Source organism: Equus caballus, chromosome 16 (genome assembly GCF_041296265.1).
Source record: "Equus caballus isolate H_3958 breed thoroughbred chromosome 16, TB-T2T, whole genome shotgun sequence".
Lineage (NCBI taxonomy): Eukaryota > Metazoa > Chordata > Mammalia > Perissodactyla > Equidae > Equus > Equus caballus.
The window spans coordinates 79038062-79054798 of NC_091699.1; the positions used below are offsets into that span (position 1 = coordinate 79038062).

The window sequence follows — 16737 nt, forward strand, 5'->3', positions numbered from 1 at the left end:
GGAACAGCCATTATGGAAAACAGTATGGAGATTTCTCAAAAAATATATTTCTTGATATATATAATATATCATATTATTAATATAATATCATATATATTATATTAGAAATACCATATGATCCAGCTATTCCACTACTGGGTACTTATCCAAAGAACATGAAATCAAAAATTCAAAGAGATTTATGCGCCCCTATGTTCATCACAGCATTATTCACAATAGCCAAGATGTGGAAGCAACCCAAATGCTCACCCACTGATGATTGGATAAAGAAGATGTGTTATATTTATACAATGGAATACTACTCAGCCATAAAAAAGACAAAATCGTGCCATTTGTGACAACATGGCCGGACCTTGAGGGTATTATGCTAAGTGAACTAAGTCAGACAGAGAAAGACAAACACAGTATGATTTCACTCCTCTGTGAAAGATAAACAAACACATGGATAAAGAGAACAGCTTAGTGGTTACCAGAGGAGAAGCGAGTGAGGGGAGGGTGAAAGGGGTAAAGAAGCATATAGGTATGGTGATGGATAAAAACTAGACTATTGGCAGTGAACACAATGCAGTTTATACAGAAACTGATATATAATAATGTACACCTGAAATTTACACAATGTTATAAGCCAATATGATGTCAATAAAATAATTTTAAAAAAATAAGCATTGAAAGAAAACAAAGGCATCATATTAATGAAGGCCAGTTTGCTGTTTTAGATAGTGAGGGACCATGCTTCTCCTTGGCATGCCCTCTGTTGGGTGCAGCAGGAAAATGGCTTAGCTCCTGATCTTCTTTTGGCCGACAGAAATCCAAGGATAGTCTCCAAGCTCACCCAGAAGGAGTCCACAGCTTTCCAACCACCCTGCGTCTCTCTGATTCACCCCCCTCATCCATCTGCCGAGAACAAACAGTTCCGCGTGAGTGCTCTTGGAGGACATGAACCTTCCTTTGGCATTATTGCTCAGTGCTAAGTCACTCGCTGTGCTTGTAGTCAACTTAGCCAACGCCAGTTTCTAGCATGCTGAGGACTGCTATTTTCCTTTCCTAAAGGCCACGAGTCCTGCTGTTTCACATGGCAGAGTGAGAATGTGACAAACTCAGATGGACATAGCAAGTCCCTGTAGACAGCCTCAAGGAGACAGACTCTGAACGTGTGACTTCCTACGTGGGTAGTGGGAGTCACTTTATCTCTCCTTTTGGGCTTCAGTTGTGGCAAGACAGGAATTGGAACACCTGCCCCCAATCTTCTCAGAGATGTGATCTGAAACCATTTTTACTTAAAAATAGTCTGAGAGGAGTAAATATTACACAGACACTGAATCCTTTGACTAAATAAAGTACTCAACAAACTTGAGACAAAATTATAAGTTAATTTTACTAATTGCCCAGGACACAGGTGTTCTGTCATAATAATTTCATCCTTTTCACTCCCACCTTCACTCCTGAAACAATGTTGGTCCCTATCAGTGTCGATTCTTCCCATCATTTCCCAGATTCTCACCTCCTTTATAACAGCTTCCATATCCTGAGTGCTCTTTCTGTGCCAGGGACTCTGCTATCACCATGTATGTATTTTCTCAATTGATCTCACAATATTTCTCAAGGCCAGAACTATTATTATCTCCATTTTTGCAAATGAAGAGACTAAGGCTTAAATGGCTGTGGGAATTTGCCTCTGGACGTAAGAACTTGAGAGCAGCTGAGCTGGACTTGAGTCTAGATCATCAGGCTCCACGGTGTGTACACTTGAGCACTATGAAAGAGTGCCTCAGACCTTGACCACGCCATTCCTGCAGTGGCTCAATAGGTCCGGAATCCAGCCATCCCCTGCCTAACTAAGCAGTCCGAGGAAAAGGAATCTTCTATCACCACTGAAGTTATGAAGAAGGAAAATGTTGATGGATTTTCTTTTAGCTTGATCTAGAGAGATCAATTTAGAAAAAAGAGAAAAATTCCCATCCACACCAAAGTGTCACAGCCTGTGAAACCAGGAAGGGTGAAGGAGGCCTGCCTGCCCTTCATGGAGCTCTCATTAGAATGCATCTGTCTGTATGCTACTCTGCACGGAGAAAACACCCAAGAAAGGATTTTGATTTCAAGAAAAACATCAAGTTCACACTTTTATCTGAAAGAAGGGAGATGTACTTACATACCCAATGATTTAAAAAAATCCTTTATATTTGTTCCTATGTGGCGTGTTCATGAATTTCCTTCCAAAAATAAAACTAAAACAGCCTCTTTGAGGACTCTCATCCACTTTCATGCTACCAACTACCATCTATAGCAAGTTGGCTCCTAAATCTGTATCATGTCCACATCCACGTGGTCAGCTGCCAACTGGCAACCTTCTCTAGATTCTTCATAGACATCCTGGGCTTAACACGTCAGCAACACATTCTATTCCCTACCGTACTCCTCAGTATGATTCCTCTCAACGACAGTCAAATCGCCCCTCCAGTAAACTAAGCCAGACACCCATGAACTTCTTCCTTACTCAGTCTCCAAGGTTTGTTGATTCTGCTCTTGGACAAACTCTCCTCTGGGTCTCCTCTTCTCAACTTCCATCACCACTGCCTCCTCATCTCTTTCCTGTCATTGCACTAACTTTCTAACTGGTTTATCCTGCTTCCACTCTCTTTCATCCACCATTACGGGAATGCCAGAGTGATCTTTCTAATACATGCATCCAATTTTGTCCTTCCCCTCATTAAAACCCATCAGGGCCTCCAGTGCATCAAATCTAAGCTCTCCAGACTTTAAAGAGAGGTACTTAAAACCCTCACAGTCTGGCTCCTCCTCTCTTGTCTAGCCTCCTTTATCCCTTCCCCATTCACTTGACCATCCCACCATGCTGAACCACTTAGAGTTCTCTGTCCTTCTTGTGCTGCTGTGCCTTTATGTGTGCTAGTCATTTTGCCCAGGGAGTCCTTACTTCTTTTCTCTGCTGGTGGATTCCTACTCATCCTTCAAGATTCAGGTCCAGAGTGAGGCATCTTTCTTGTGAGACCTCCCTGATTCTCCCTAGGCAGAGGTAAGTCTTTCTCCTATAGCCTCTGAAACACATCTCACGGTAGCACTTAGTAATAGGCACTTTGATTATTTGTTTACTGGTCTGTGTCTCTCAGCTCATTACAAGCTCTTCTAGGGCAGGGCCTCTGTCTTTTTCATCTCTGTGCCTCTAGCACCTATTACAGCACTTGGCATATCCAGGCACTTGATAAATGATTGTTGAAAGTATGAATAAATGAGAGAATGAAACTTAATCACATGAAAATAGAAGTTCATATTTATCTGAAATTTTGAAATTTAACTTATCAAAAAATTTGACCTGAGCATGTGTGATGTATGAAGCATGGTGTTGCATTAGGCACAAGAAGTACTGTCTGTGGCCTCTGCCTTAAGAAACTGGTAATATGGCTATGGGGGCCAGATGAATACATACACAAACAAATGCTAATTAAGAGAGAAATGATTTTAATGAGCCTATAAAAAGGAACTTCTCAAGGCAATGCAGAATGAGTTGCAAAATGAATGAAATGCAGATGGGTTATAGGATCTTGGAGCTTGAAAAGGTCGCTATGGCCTAAGAAAGGGATTCTCTGGAATATGACTTGATCAGTTATAACTCCATGTTGCAAGGGGCAAAAAGCATTAGCCTATAGTGGTTTAAATAATAAAGGGAAACTTTCAGCCAAAATTCCCAGGAAAGGGTGGCTTCAGACAAGACTCTATCTAGTGTGCAAATAATATCACCTCATTTCTCTCCATTTCTCTCCTCCTCCCCTGGCGGTGTCAGCTTCTGTTCCTCTTCTTCCACACGTTATCCTGTCATCACCCTCCTCTTCCCCCAGCAGCTCCATGTGCTTGCCTTGAAGGGGACCATTTCCAGACCTCACAGCCTCATCTTTTCTTTCCCAGAAGACTCCAGCAAATATATACTTACAGCTCATTATCTCTGATTAGTTACATAACATCCCTCACTCAATCACTGTGGCCACAAAAAAAGAGATATTCTAATTGATTTAAGCCAATTAGTGCCCACCTCAAAAGTGTGGGGAAGGTCAGTTGCACCTATACATGACTGAAAATATGAAAGGGTGGTTGCCTAAGAATATACAATGCACAGAGAATATGCAGAGGCTAGCATGTCACCCAAGGGTGGAGCCATGTGGCTTGGGAAACATGCCTTAGGGCCACACTGAACAAGTCTGACTTGCTGTTCATTTGTTTCACCTAAGCCATGATGTTAAAAGAGTTTTCAGAACAGGTGGCCTCCCCACACTATCCTTCCCTAAATCATGGCAGAAGAAAGAGCTCTGGATTAAGGATCAAAAGGCTGACTTCTGATCTTGGCTCTGTCAAGACACTGAATCTTTCTGGCCCTCAGTTTTCTCCATTATAAAATGCAGATGACACCTGTCCTCCCAGCATTGTCAAGAGGGTCAAATGAAACTACCAGTTTGGAAGCTCTTTCTAAAGTATCAAAATATATTTAGAAAGGACTATTTGTAATCTCATCCTCAGTGTTCACTTCTATAAATTCCTCATCTTGAGAGATTAAGGAAATTAAGCCAATGAACTCCTCCAATTTCCCTTTGTTCACCCCACTCCAGATGGTCTGGCCATCTTTCAGTTCCTCATAAGCTCTGTATCAATCATGATGCTTTTTGCTCAAGGAATGGAAAATTCCATTCCAAAGGGCTTTAACACTAGGACACTTTATTCTCCCATAATAAGGAGGTGCAGTATGATAGACCTGTGCCTCCACATCTTTTGGCTCCAACCTCGGATAAGGGTTGCTCTCATCCTCAGCATCATTGCAAGACGGCTGCAGTGGTTCCAGGAATCACAGGAAAAGAGGAACTCTTTCTTCATGTGTGTCTCTCTTTTTTTTTTAGGCTAGAAAATCTTTCTAAGAAAAATTCTCATGTCTCATTAGTTAGAACTGGCCACAAGCCCACCCCTAAACCAATCTTGGGCAAAGGGGGGGTGGGATTTGTATGGTTGGCTGAGGTTACTTAGGATTCACTCTTGAGCTAGGGATAGGGCTATTTTCTACATGGCTACGTGGTGGAAAATGATCAGGGTCTGACAGTTAAAAGATGGGGGAAATTGGCTATTGGGCAAGCAACCAAAAGAGCCTGTGTAGCAGATGCTGCCAGGCCTTATGACTTGGGTGCACATCACTGACTTCTCACCACTAGCACCTGTATTTCTTTGCTTGCAAGCTTCTTGTAGTTTTGCAGCCTGCTTCGAGGCCCAAGAAATAAGCCATAAACCCCAGGGGATTAATGTTCCCAGCCTGGAAACATCCCTCAATGACTGATGAGAGTATATACATCCCCAAGTGTATAAATACCTTAATTCCCTCATCCCTAGGGTGAGATAACTCTGTCCTGTTTGCTATATACCAGCTTCCAGAATTTCACCAGTAGAATTAAGTCCTTGTTGCCACAGTCGTAGCCTTATAGGCTGCCTTCCTCTTCCTGTCTCTCTTTTTTACTCCATTATGGTGTTTCATTCACCTCTTTTGACTTCCTATCTCACAGTCGGCTTCCTGGGAAACCCAAATGAAGATACTCTGCACCATATGCCAAACCCCTTCCTGAATCCAGAGGCTTGGTATGTAATGTTCCCATCTGCTTGGAATGTGTTTCCTCTCTCTTCTCACCTGATGCACATTCACACTCCCTCCAAGTTTCAGTGTGAATGTCACTTCCTTTCGGAAGGCTTCTTTGACCCCCTCTCCATCTGACACCATTCTCTCAGTGTTTGCTCTCTTATTCTGTACTTCTCCCTAACAATGGTTGCAATTTAATTAATTGCTTGTGTAATTATTTGTTTGCCATCTTTATCCCCAACTAGACTGCGAGCTGCTGGAAGGCAGGGACAATGGTTTGGCTTCCCACTATATTGCTGGCACCTGGCACAATGCCGAGCACAAGGACTTACTGGATGTTGAAAAGCTGAGCCTTGTGAAAGATGTAAGTTTGACGGTCATTGACAAAGACAAAATTATCAAAGCTTTAGATGAAACAGATTTTTTATTCACGTGACTCTTAATGGATCTACATTTATTTCTTGGGATGGAATATAACTTTTATGCATGAGAGCGATGACCACCATCTAAGGGAGAATCTTAGAGTAGCTCATTTTTATCTATTAAAGACGCCATTTTAATCACCTTTTTATTTTATTTATACATTACAGAATTCCATCTCAAATCCACCATTCCTTCATTCATTTATTTATTTTTTTTGTAAGGAAGATTGGCCCTGAGCTATAATCTGTTACCAATCTTCCTCTTCTGCTTGAGGAAGGTTGTCAGTGAGCTAACCATTCTCCCCTATTTCGTATGTGGGATGCCACCGCAGCATGACTTACTGAGCAGTGTGTAGGTCTGTGCCCGGGATCCAAACCTACAAACCCCGGGCCGCCAAAGCAGAGCATGCGAACCCAACCACTATGCCACCAGGCTAGCCCCTATTCATTTATTTATTCAATGCCCACTTATAGGGCACTACACCTGGCAAGACCCTAGAACTATCTGCTATCAACTCTTTTCAAAAGTCATGAGAGAGATTATATTTATGGAGAATATTCCAGCTCCTCTCTCTGCCTCCCCTCAGCTGAACTTCCACATTAAGCTTTTGGCTTTCACTCAAGGAACAAGCAATGATCCTATGAACTCAATCACTATATTTTCTGGAAAAGAGTAACTGAGGAGATCACCTGTGTTGTCACTCAGCACTCATATGGGAGAATTTCTTTCAGCAGTAAGTGGTTTGAGGCAGGGTACAAACAAACAAACAGGCATGCTTCCCGCCTCTCTGCCAGGCACCCTCTCTTACTAATCCCTAAACAGGACCCTTACCTCTGCAGAGGGTGGATCCAGGTCTTGCAGGGCTTGAGGCTTATATGATTTGGAATCCTTCTTTGAGAAAAAAGAACAAAACTACACATAAAAATGTGACACAGAGCCTTGGAGGGAGTCCACACGAGGGAGGGGCTCTGAAGTTTAAGCTTCACTGGTTTCACAGTAAATGAGCATCTGACCTTGATTCAGTGAAACCGGTCTCCTCAGCTCTTTACTCCGCCATGGTGGTTCTAGGCCTTGTTTACGTTGCTTTCTTACTTGAAAGCTCTCCCTCCTCCTTCTTCAATGCCTGGACCATATTTTTTCAAAGTTTGGTCCCACAAATGCTTTCTTTGACTCTATCAGCAGAAAATCTCTCCTTGCCCTGAAGGCCCACAACCCTCTGTATAGAGCCCAGGATATGTTGTCTCACTACAGCTTAGAGAACGTCATGAATTGCTCTATTGAGGTGCATATAGCATGCCTTCTCCAATTACCTTGTCCATTTCTTGAGGACAAGGATTATTTCTTCATTTAGATCTCTCCTCAGCATCTATGAAAGTTCTGGACACCGCAGGAAGGGGAGGGAAAAAGGAAGGGTGTTACAGAAGCAAAACGGTGGGGTTTAGAGTGAGGCTGACCTGGTTCGAGTTCTAACTCTGCCACTCTTTAGTGTGGGGCCTCCGGCAAGTCGCTTGACCTGAGTCTTGGCTTTTCACTGACAAATGGATATAATAATGATGTTTATTTCACATGATTGTTGTGAGGATGAAGTAAAAGCATTTATTCATTCACCAGATATCTATTTAGTCCTCTCTTGGGCTATTTTTGTCACCACAGGCTTGGAGCACACGTGAATGAGCAATACCCCATGTGTGGGGGTTCTCACAGTTGAGTTGGGAGATGGGAATTTATAATGTGTCAGGATAAGGCTGTAACAGACACACAAGCAGAGCAGAGGAAGCACTCAACAAATACTTGTTAAATAAATGACTGACAGAATGAAGTCAGAAGAGAAAATGGTTAATTTTGCAAAATAAGGAAGACTACACATATTTGCAGCATCATCCCTATGTAAATCTAACGTTAAAGATAACGGATGTGACAGTGCATGGGCAGTCATAGAATGCTACATGTTAAAATAAAGAAAATCAATAGGAGAAAGAAAGCGAGGATTGTATAAAAGGAGAGAGGGAAAAAAGGGAGGAAGAAAGGCACTAAGAAGGCAAGGAGGGAGGAAGGGACATCTGTCGACCCACCTGGCCAAGCGTGCACTCCATGCCACCCAGGAAGTCGGCCTCCTTCAGCCCGTTGTGGTTGCTGCTGATGTCGTGGACCTCGAACCGCAGGCGCTGCACCTCTTCAAAGTAAAAGTCCACAGTAAACAGTTTTGAATACACTGGGTTTATGCAGGTGCGAATCACCTCCGTTCTGTCAACCTGCAAGGAGAGAGAAAGAGAAAACCCATCAGGGATTAGGGCCTTTTATTATAATCCTTCAGGAGAATTAATCTTATGGTGCTTCCCCTCCTTCCAAACTATAAACACCCGCCACCAAGTCACCAGGGCAAGCAGTTTGAAAGTCTTCAAGGAAGCACCTTCAGAGAATAAGCCGTGTGTCAAGCAGGAAAATCTTCTTAGAATAATCCGAAGCTTTGTATTCAAAGATTTAGAGCATGTTGGATTGTTAGTAATAGGGCAACACGACGGATTGTTAGTGGCTGCCTGGAGCCTTAGGATGAGAAGGAGTCTGAGGGCACATCTGGGCTCAGGAGGAAAGATATCTGTCATCGATTCCTCATGTCTGAAGGGCACAGCAATGGCAAATGACTGTGTAGGTGCCCCATTTTAGCCAATCCTAAAGTTTCATAAATCCTGATTCCCGGCATAATGAAGTGGAAAGGCCATGAGAATGGATATGAAGATAACAGCCTTTGGTCTCAAGGATGCCTTTTATTGGGTTTATAATGCTTCCTTGGTCATTTCAACTCCCCAGGCCTCAGTTTCCTCATCAACAAAATGAGGATTAGAGCATTAGTTGGTGAAAACATCCCTTCCTTCTCTAATATTCCAAGAGCTATGATTCCCCTTGCCTTCTGTGATGATAACTCTCATTTGCCCCCCTCTCCCAGACTCATATCTGCCGCTTTCTGCCCTACTCTGTGTCCCTGGTGGCTGACCTCTCTGGATTGAATTTCGTGGGCTCCCTTGCCCTCTGGGTTCTGGTTGGAGTCAGCCAAAGGGAGGACTTGGCAGGACATCAGAGAGTGAGAGAACAGAGAGGGGCAGGCTGAGGCCCTGATATACGAATATATCTGGGAGGCCTTAAAGGACCAAGTTAGAGATAACCTAAAATCCCACAGTATCTCTCAACTGGAGAGAACCATTACTCATATCTTCAAATCAACTGGAGCCTGCACGTACTGTTGGCTTTCAAATAGAAACATGGTTTATTGGATACTTCCCAAGTGTCATTCATTAGCACCAACTGTGAAAAACATTACCCCGCTTTCTTTAGAGTACAGGGAAAGTCTCTCAACAAAATGAAGAGAAGACAATCTGTGACCATATCATGCATATACATGTTATCCAGAAAAGAATATTCAATACTTGCTGCAGCCTCCCCTGACATTCTTGAGTTCAGTGCTTTGTCCCTGGTCCTGTCCCTTCCTATGCAGGGCCCTGTGTGAGAGAGGGTTATCCTGCAAGGATCACCACCTGCTGTTCTTGGTGGGATGGACAATCCAGGTTGCAAGGAGAAGGAGCATATGGTTCTGTCATGCCGCTGCCCAACAGGCAGAAAACCAAGTCCCAACCTACTGCTGATTAGCATTTTACAACAAGCTATTGTTCAGACCAATGGTTATCTGACTATTCTAGCTTCCCATGAAGACTCAGCTTCTATATGAGCAAAGTGTTCTTTCTGGGGTCAGGATTGAATAGTTATTGACTGATCATATGAGTGCAAGGATTTACTATATTGGCATAATTTCTTTTCAATTATTAAGTGATTATGGTTTTGAATAATAAAAATCAGAGGTCATATACTGGTAGTGTGCAAATTCAAGCTGACTTGAAGGTGTTTTATTTGTCTCTTTTAAAAGTAATTTTCCCTTAATTTGCCAGCATAAAAGAAGGGCTATTTTTTGCTGCCACCTCTTTGGAAAAACAATCAAAATACCTTGCAACCTAGGGATACGTTCATACATGGCAACAATTGGGGACTGCCCCATTCAGGTGAGGCACTCATTCTCCATCTTACAAGCTCTTCTCCCTCAATGATTTTCCCTGCCTGACCCCTAAAGACATTTTTGCAACATCTGGTCCAAATTCATAGAATAATGATCCATATGATAAGAGATTTAATTATATTCATGTGGTTTCTTTTGATAGAGAATTTTGAAATAACCCCCATGATATAACTTATAAGAGGATTTGACATCCTCAAGACAGAAAAGGAGTCTTCTTTCCTTGTGGATGGAAGAATAGAGTCGTGGCTGGTTTAGACGATAAGAGATGGGAGGAGATGGAAACTCTAGCCTTTGTTCCTCTGTTTTAACCATCCCAAGTGGCACAAATCGCTGATTGGGCACCAATCCCTCTGCTTTTCCTCTCACTTCTTGCTTTTCAAATGGTAATCCCACATACATATAAATTTGATGTTGGTATCAAGCCACCCCTCAGACAGACTATCCAAGGTGAGCTGCCAGCATGCAACACCGAATGACTTGGTTTTGCGAGGGAAAAGACTGGTTGGAAAGAAAGAAAGTAACAAGCATTTGCATTACCAAGATAGATAATCTCAGGGCCAGTACGAATCCTGAGTATAGGTGCTCAGGAAAACAGAGAAATGGTGATAGGGGATGTGCTCAGGATACTAAACGTGTATTTGGAAGATGTTTCAAAATATTCTGCATTCCCAGTCATTATGGGACGTGCATTATCTTTTCTGGAGACTGAAACCAGGTTTAACCTGAGCAACAGAGACCAGGACGGCCCATGTTTCTCATTGAGAGACATCAAGGTCAAGGCATATGTTTCCAAAAGACCACGCACTGACTGTTGCTGCCAGCTGCATCAGAATCAGTTGAGCCCCTTTCTTTAAAACTCGGATTCCTGTCCTTACCCCCAGGGATTCTGATTTAGTAAATATGGGATGGGGGACCCAGAAATCTGTATTTTTAAAAGTCTGCCAGGCAATTCTGATGTGGGAATATCCAAGTAAGGAAATTCAGGAGATGTAGGGTCTATCCCTCGTTCTTGTGTGAAATATTTTCTGTCAAGGTTTATTTTATCTTGCTGGCTCTCTGTTACCAAGTCTGCAAAAATGTGAACACTTATGTCCTCTCCTCCCTAATCATGAAGACTGATATAACAGTGCTGCTTTATGGTTTGCAGAACACACATCAATTTATTTCATTTGATTCTTATGGCAATCATGTGATGCACCTCTATACTATTCCCTTTTTTGGTGAGGAAGATTGGACCTGAGCTAACATCCATGCCAATCCTCCTCTATTTTGTATATGGGACGCCGCCACAGCATGGTTTGATGAGCAGTGTTTAGGTCCACGCCCAGGATCTGAACCTGCAAAGCTGGGGCTGCCAAAGCAGAGCATGCCAACTTAACCACTATGCCACTGGGCTGGCCCCTATACTATTTTATATATGAGAAAAATCAAGGTCAAATGTCAGCACAAGGTACTGGACAATATAATGGGCACATGAACTCATGCCTTTTGACCTCAAAGTCTGGACCATTTTTTTGAATTCATGTTTATTCTTGAGCATCCCTAAAAAGAAAAGAAAACTGCAGCTAGGTTATGGTATGATGGTGATAGAATCAACCATTGAATATTGCTTTTGATGAGATGTTCTTTCACAAATTTCATCTAAAACATTTTTAAGCATAACACTAAAGTTTATAACAGTTAATACTTATGGAAGCCCTGCTTTGTCTCAGGCTCCCACTTAAAAAAATATGTTATTGAGGTATGATTTACATATAATAAATCACATCTATTTAAAGTGTATATTTCAGAAGGGTTTTTTTTTCCAAGTAATTTTATTGAGGTCATAATGGTTTATAACATTGTGCAATTTCGAGTATACATTATTATTTATCAATTTCTGACTACACTCTATCTTACACACCCCTAGTAGTCTAATTTTTTTTTTAAAGATTGGCACCTGAGTTAACAACTGTTGCCAATATTCTTCTTTTTTTTTTCTTCTCTCCAAAGCCCCCCAGTACATAGTTGTATATTCTGGTTGTGAGTGTCTTTAGTTGTGCTATGCGGGACACCGTCCCAGCATGGTCCAATGAGCCATGCCACGTCCACACCCAGGATCCGAATGGGCAAAACCCCAGGCCACCAAGCAGAGCACTCAAACTTAACCACTCAGCCATGGGCCCAGCCCCCCAGTAGTCTAATCTTTACCCACCATCATATATGTGCCCCTTTATCCCTTCCCCCCCCCCAAGAGTTTTGACATATGTATATTCTACTGAACCATCATCACAATCAAGATAGTGAACGTATCCATTACCCAGAAAAGCTTCCTCATGACTCTTTGCAATGCCTTCCTCTCACCCCACCCCCGACCCTTTCCATTCCCAAGCAACTGCTGATCTACTTTCTGTCATGGTAGATCCGTTTGTATCCTCTACAATAATATATAAATTGTATGCAGTATGTAGTTTTTTTTGGTCTTTATTCTTTCATTTAGCATAAGTATTTTGAGATTTATTCATTGTTGTTTGTGCATCAATGGTTCATCTTTTTTATTTCTGAGTAATATTCCATTGACAGACATTTGAGTGGTTTCCAGTTTGGCTATTACACATAAAACTGCCGTGAATATTTATACACAAGCATTTGTCTGGACATATATTTCTTCTCTTAGGTAAATACCTAGGAGTGAAATAGGTGTATGTTTAACTTTTTAAATTCTAATACATGTGTAGTGGGATCTCATTGTGGTTTCAATTTGCATTTCCCTAATAACTAAGGATGTTGAGCATCTTTTCATAAGCTTCTTTGGCATCTGTATATCTTCTTTGGTGAAGGGTACATTCAAATCTTTTGACAGGCGCTCTCTTTTCATCCGACGACAACACTATGAGGTAGGCACTATTATTAGCCTCTTACCGGGAGGCAGACAGACCCCATAACTTTCCCAACTTCACATGGCTTTCAAGAGGTAAGATTCTTCACCTCTATGCTATATAGTCATGCAAATTTGAAGATTGTCCACTGAAACTGTTGCTCAAATTAATGCACAAGCCAGACAACAAACATAAAATGTAGAACTCATGGGGAAAGTCAATGAATGAGGCTGTGGCTGTGTCTCTGGAGATCTGGTTTGTCCAGTGGGCATACTGGAGACACAATGGGGGCCCCGAACACTGCCCACAAAGATTGGATTGTTTGGGGGACAAGGTCAGTGTGTCATCAACAAATGGTTCAAGAGTAAGTGCAGAATGACTGTCTGCTCCTTGGGCTTCCAAGGGCTGGAACTGCCACAGGCAAAGGAGGTGAGGTTATTGGGAGGTGAACACTAAACAATGTGATGCTATTAGTGGGGAGAAGGTAAAGGCAGGAGCCAAAACTGATGCCAGTCACTGAATGGTCTAAGGTTTCCTGGAGAAGTACAGGCTTTATCCCAAGGGTAACAGGGCTGGTGAAGAATGACATGGGCCTGAGAGAGAGAGACATGAGGGCACCCAGGGCAGGCTTATAATTAGATATTCCTTCAAACTGATATTCCTTAAATATTTCCTCAATATTTAGTTAGTGAGGGTGGGGAGAAACTAATTTTCTCTGAATAAAGAATGGAGAACTTTATGTTCAAAAATAAAGGATTTATTACAGATAATTTTTCAAACCATGTAACTTCCAAGGGGACATATTAAACCAAATAAAATTTAGATAATAAGATAAATCACTAAGCCACCAGAAATAGCATTATTGAATTTCAAGATTTCAGTTGCTTATGGCTGCTGATTTGAAGTGACTGGCCCCAGGGCTGGTGGCTTGCCCCATAGCTGCAACAAACAAGTTGTGGGTTTCAATATCACTCAACAGAGAGAGAGAGGTTGGTGCTGGTGAGATATGGCTTTTATTTTCAATTTAAATGGATTCTCTACTTTGATAGGACTAAACTCTTTAACATTTTGCTGGTTATTTAAGGAATCACATGTGGAAATTTGAGTTTCCTTGTGTCATTTTTGTGATATGTCTACATCATTTCTGGCGGTCTGGCTGATGTGACACATGGACTGGGGAGTTCCTGCTCACCAGTTCCTAAGACTGAAAATATGCCTGATTGCCAATCTTTGCTTCTCCTTAACTTATAAAATCCTGGGCTGAAGCTGACTTTGCACCTTGACACATTCATCTAGCTTACTGGTTCTTAATGAAGGAAATACCCACTTTCCCAGGGGGCATGTGGAAATGTGTAGGGGCATTTGGGTTTGTCACAATGATGGGGTGACATCACAGGATGCTAACTATCCTCCAATATGGAGGCTAGTCCTGATAAACACAGAACTGTATACTCCTCAAAATTCCCTATTAGTCCAACCCACCTTCAACCCAACTAAACAAATAGAGAAACTTCTCCAAGGGCTCGCTGGTTCTCAGAACAATCCACATGAGTGGACTTATTAGCCAAGATAGGAATAAAGAGTGGGATCCCCCAGAGAGAAAGCCCAGAAGACACCCCCTATTTGAAGCGATCATAAAGTTTTGTGATGGCAATAACACACTTCACAGAAGCCACCTCCTTAGGAATTCATTTTAACCACTGCCTAGTAAATTATTCAATTCCTTCTTGAAATGGATGACAAGTAGGGTGGTGACCAATGGTAATGGTACCTTTTCTGCTCAAAGGAAGGGGTGGAGAAAAAATGATGCACCTTTATTGTACAATTTCTTACTTTCCTAGAGAAGGCACTTTACAAGTTATCTTCAGTCCTTACCTTCATCGACTTTAAAACATACTTTGATTTCACAATTTCACATATTTAAAACTCAGATGCATGTTATAATTGATGATATGCCACTGTTTAATTGGAAGTATTTTTTTCTTAAGTGGTGATACATAGAATAGTGCTTCATTTTACCACTGATTTATCATTTTACCAACGATTCTGTTAAATATATCATCCTTCTTTTGCAGATGATAAAATAAAACTGCATCAGAAAAGCAGTGGCAAAAGCAAGGCTCAACCCGGTCTGTCCAACTGCAAAATATATTCTCTTCCTACTACACCATTAGTTCTGGGTTGAATTATGTCCCTCAGAGCTCATATGTTGAGGTTCTAATCCCCGGTACTTCAGAATGTGACCTCATTTGGAAATGGAGTTGTTATGGAAGTTAGAAGTTAGGATGCGGTCCTACTAGAGTAGGGCGGACCCCTGACCTCATATGACTGATGTCTCATAAAAAGGGGAGCTTTGGACACAGACACACAGAGATGCCCTTTGGACATGAAGGAAGAGATTGGAATGTTGTGCTTACAACCCATGGAACACCAAAGACTTCCAGCAAACCACCAGAAGCCAGGAGAGAGCATGGAACAGATTCTCCCTAGCGCTGTCAGAAGGAATAAACCTGGCAACACCTTGATCCTGGACTTCTAGCCTCTAGAACTGTGATACAATAAATTTCTGTTGTCTAAGGCCCCAAGTCTGAGGCCCTTTCTTACAGCAGTCCTAGTACACTAACATACCATTCTGCTTCTCTCAAGAAACATCCAACCTGGTACCTCTCCAAGATTTAACTCTGAAAAGACACTGCTCACACACCACATGGTAAAATCTTCAAATGCTCTAGATTAACTGAATAAGTGATCCAGGATTACAAAAGTCTCTCTCTCTCCCCCTTGCTATTGATCCATTGAACCCTCCCTTTATCTCCTCGCTATGGTCTTAAACTGGCTCTCAAGTAATGGGGCCTCTTGTGCCAGCTGGGTTCTGTTTATGGCACCCTGGGGATGGTCCTGCTGGAGAGCCTAAAGCTAGATAGTCCTTTCACCACTAAACATATCCCCAGGCGTATGCTGTTCAAAGTGGATGGTAGAGTCACATCACTTGCCCAAGAGTGTGGCTTAGAAGTAAATGAAATGAGTATCATCTGTAGGCACCTTCAGAGAGGTCTCAAGTACCACAACGATGGGTCCTGGGTCTTCCTCTTCTTTTGTTGCCCTCCACAGCCCCTCTAGGCTGCTGTCTCCATCCACACAGAGCCTGGGCCAATCCTGACTGGATCAGCATATTGGCAGAGGTCTCAAATGTATCTTCCTGTATCAAACACCTCTGTGTCCTCCATAGCTGTCCCTCTTCCCCAGCGTGAGTGCTTAGCTTGTGTGGCTTAGTTTCCTGATTTCAGTTCCGTCTCATTGCCTTGAGCCCCAGCCCACTTAGCTTGGGGGGTCCTGTCACTGTACCAGCACTGTACAATAGAATTTTCCATGATGATGGAAATATTTTATATTTGCACTGTCCAAAATGGTAGCCATCCGTCACATGTGGCTATTGAACACTTGAAATGTGGATAGTGGGACTGAGAAGTTAAATTTTAAGTTTTGTTTAAATGTAATTATCTTAAATTTAAATAGCCGCATATGTCTAGTGGTTACCATATTGGACATTCTGTGGTAGCCTGTGTCAGCTATATCACCCTGGAGATTAATGAACTACTGATTTAATAGGTCTGGAGATCCCCATGTGATTCTAGTAGACAGCAGCAGCGTGCACACTTTGCTGCACATTGAAATCATCTGGGGATCTCTAGACCAGTAAAATTAGACTCTGTGTGGGGTAGACCCTAGATAGCAGTAATTTCAATATCTACTCAAGTGCTATAAACTGAATG

At 42.1% G+C, this 16737-nt stretch overlaps 1 protein-coding gene across 14 annotated transcripts in view; it reads right to left on the bottom strand.

Moving 5' to 3' along the window:
• The window catches only part of CPNE4 (copine 4), a 691914-nt gene that overhangs the window by 159191 nt on the left and 515986 nt on the right, over positions 1 to 16737 (bottom strand). For all 14 annotated transcript variants that reach the window (XM_070239070.1, XM_070239074.1, XM_070239081.1 and 11 more), the window contains one exon: positions 8116 to 8295. In XM_070239070.1, the coding sequence (XP_070095171.1) occupies positions 8116 to 8295 (180 nt within the window). The remainder of the gene's footprint in view (positions 1 to 8115; positions 8296 to 16737) is intronic.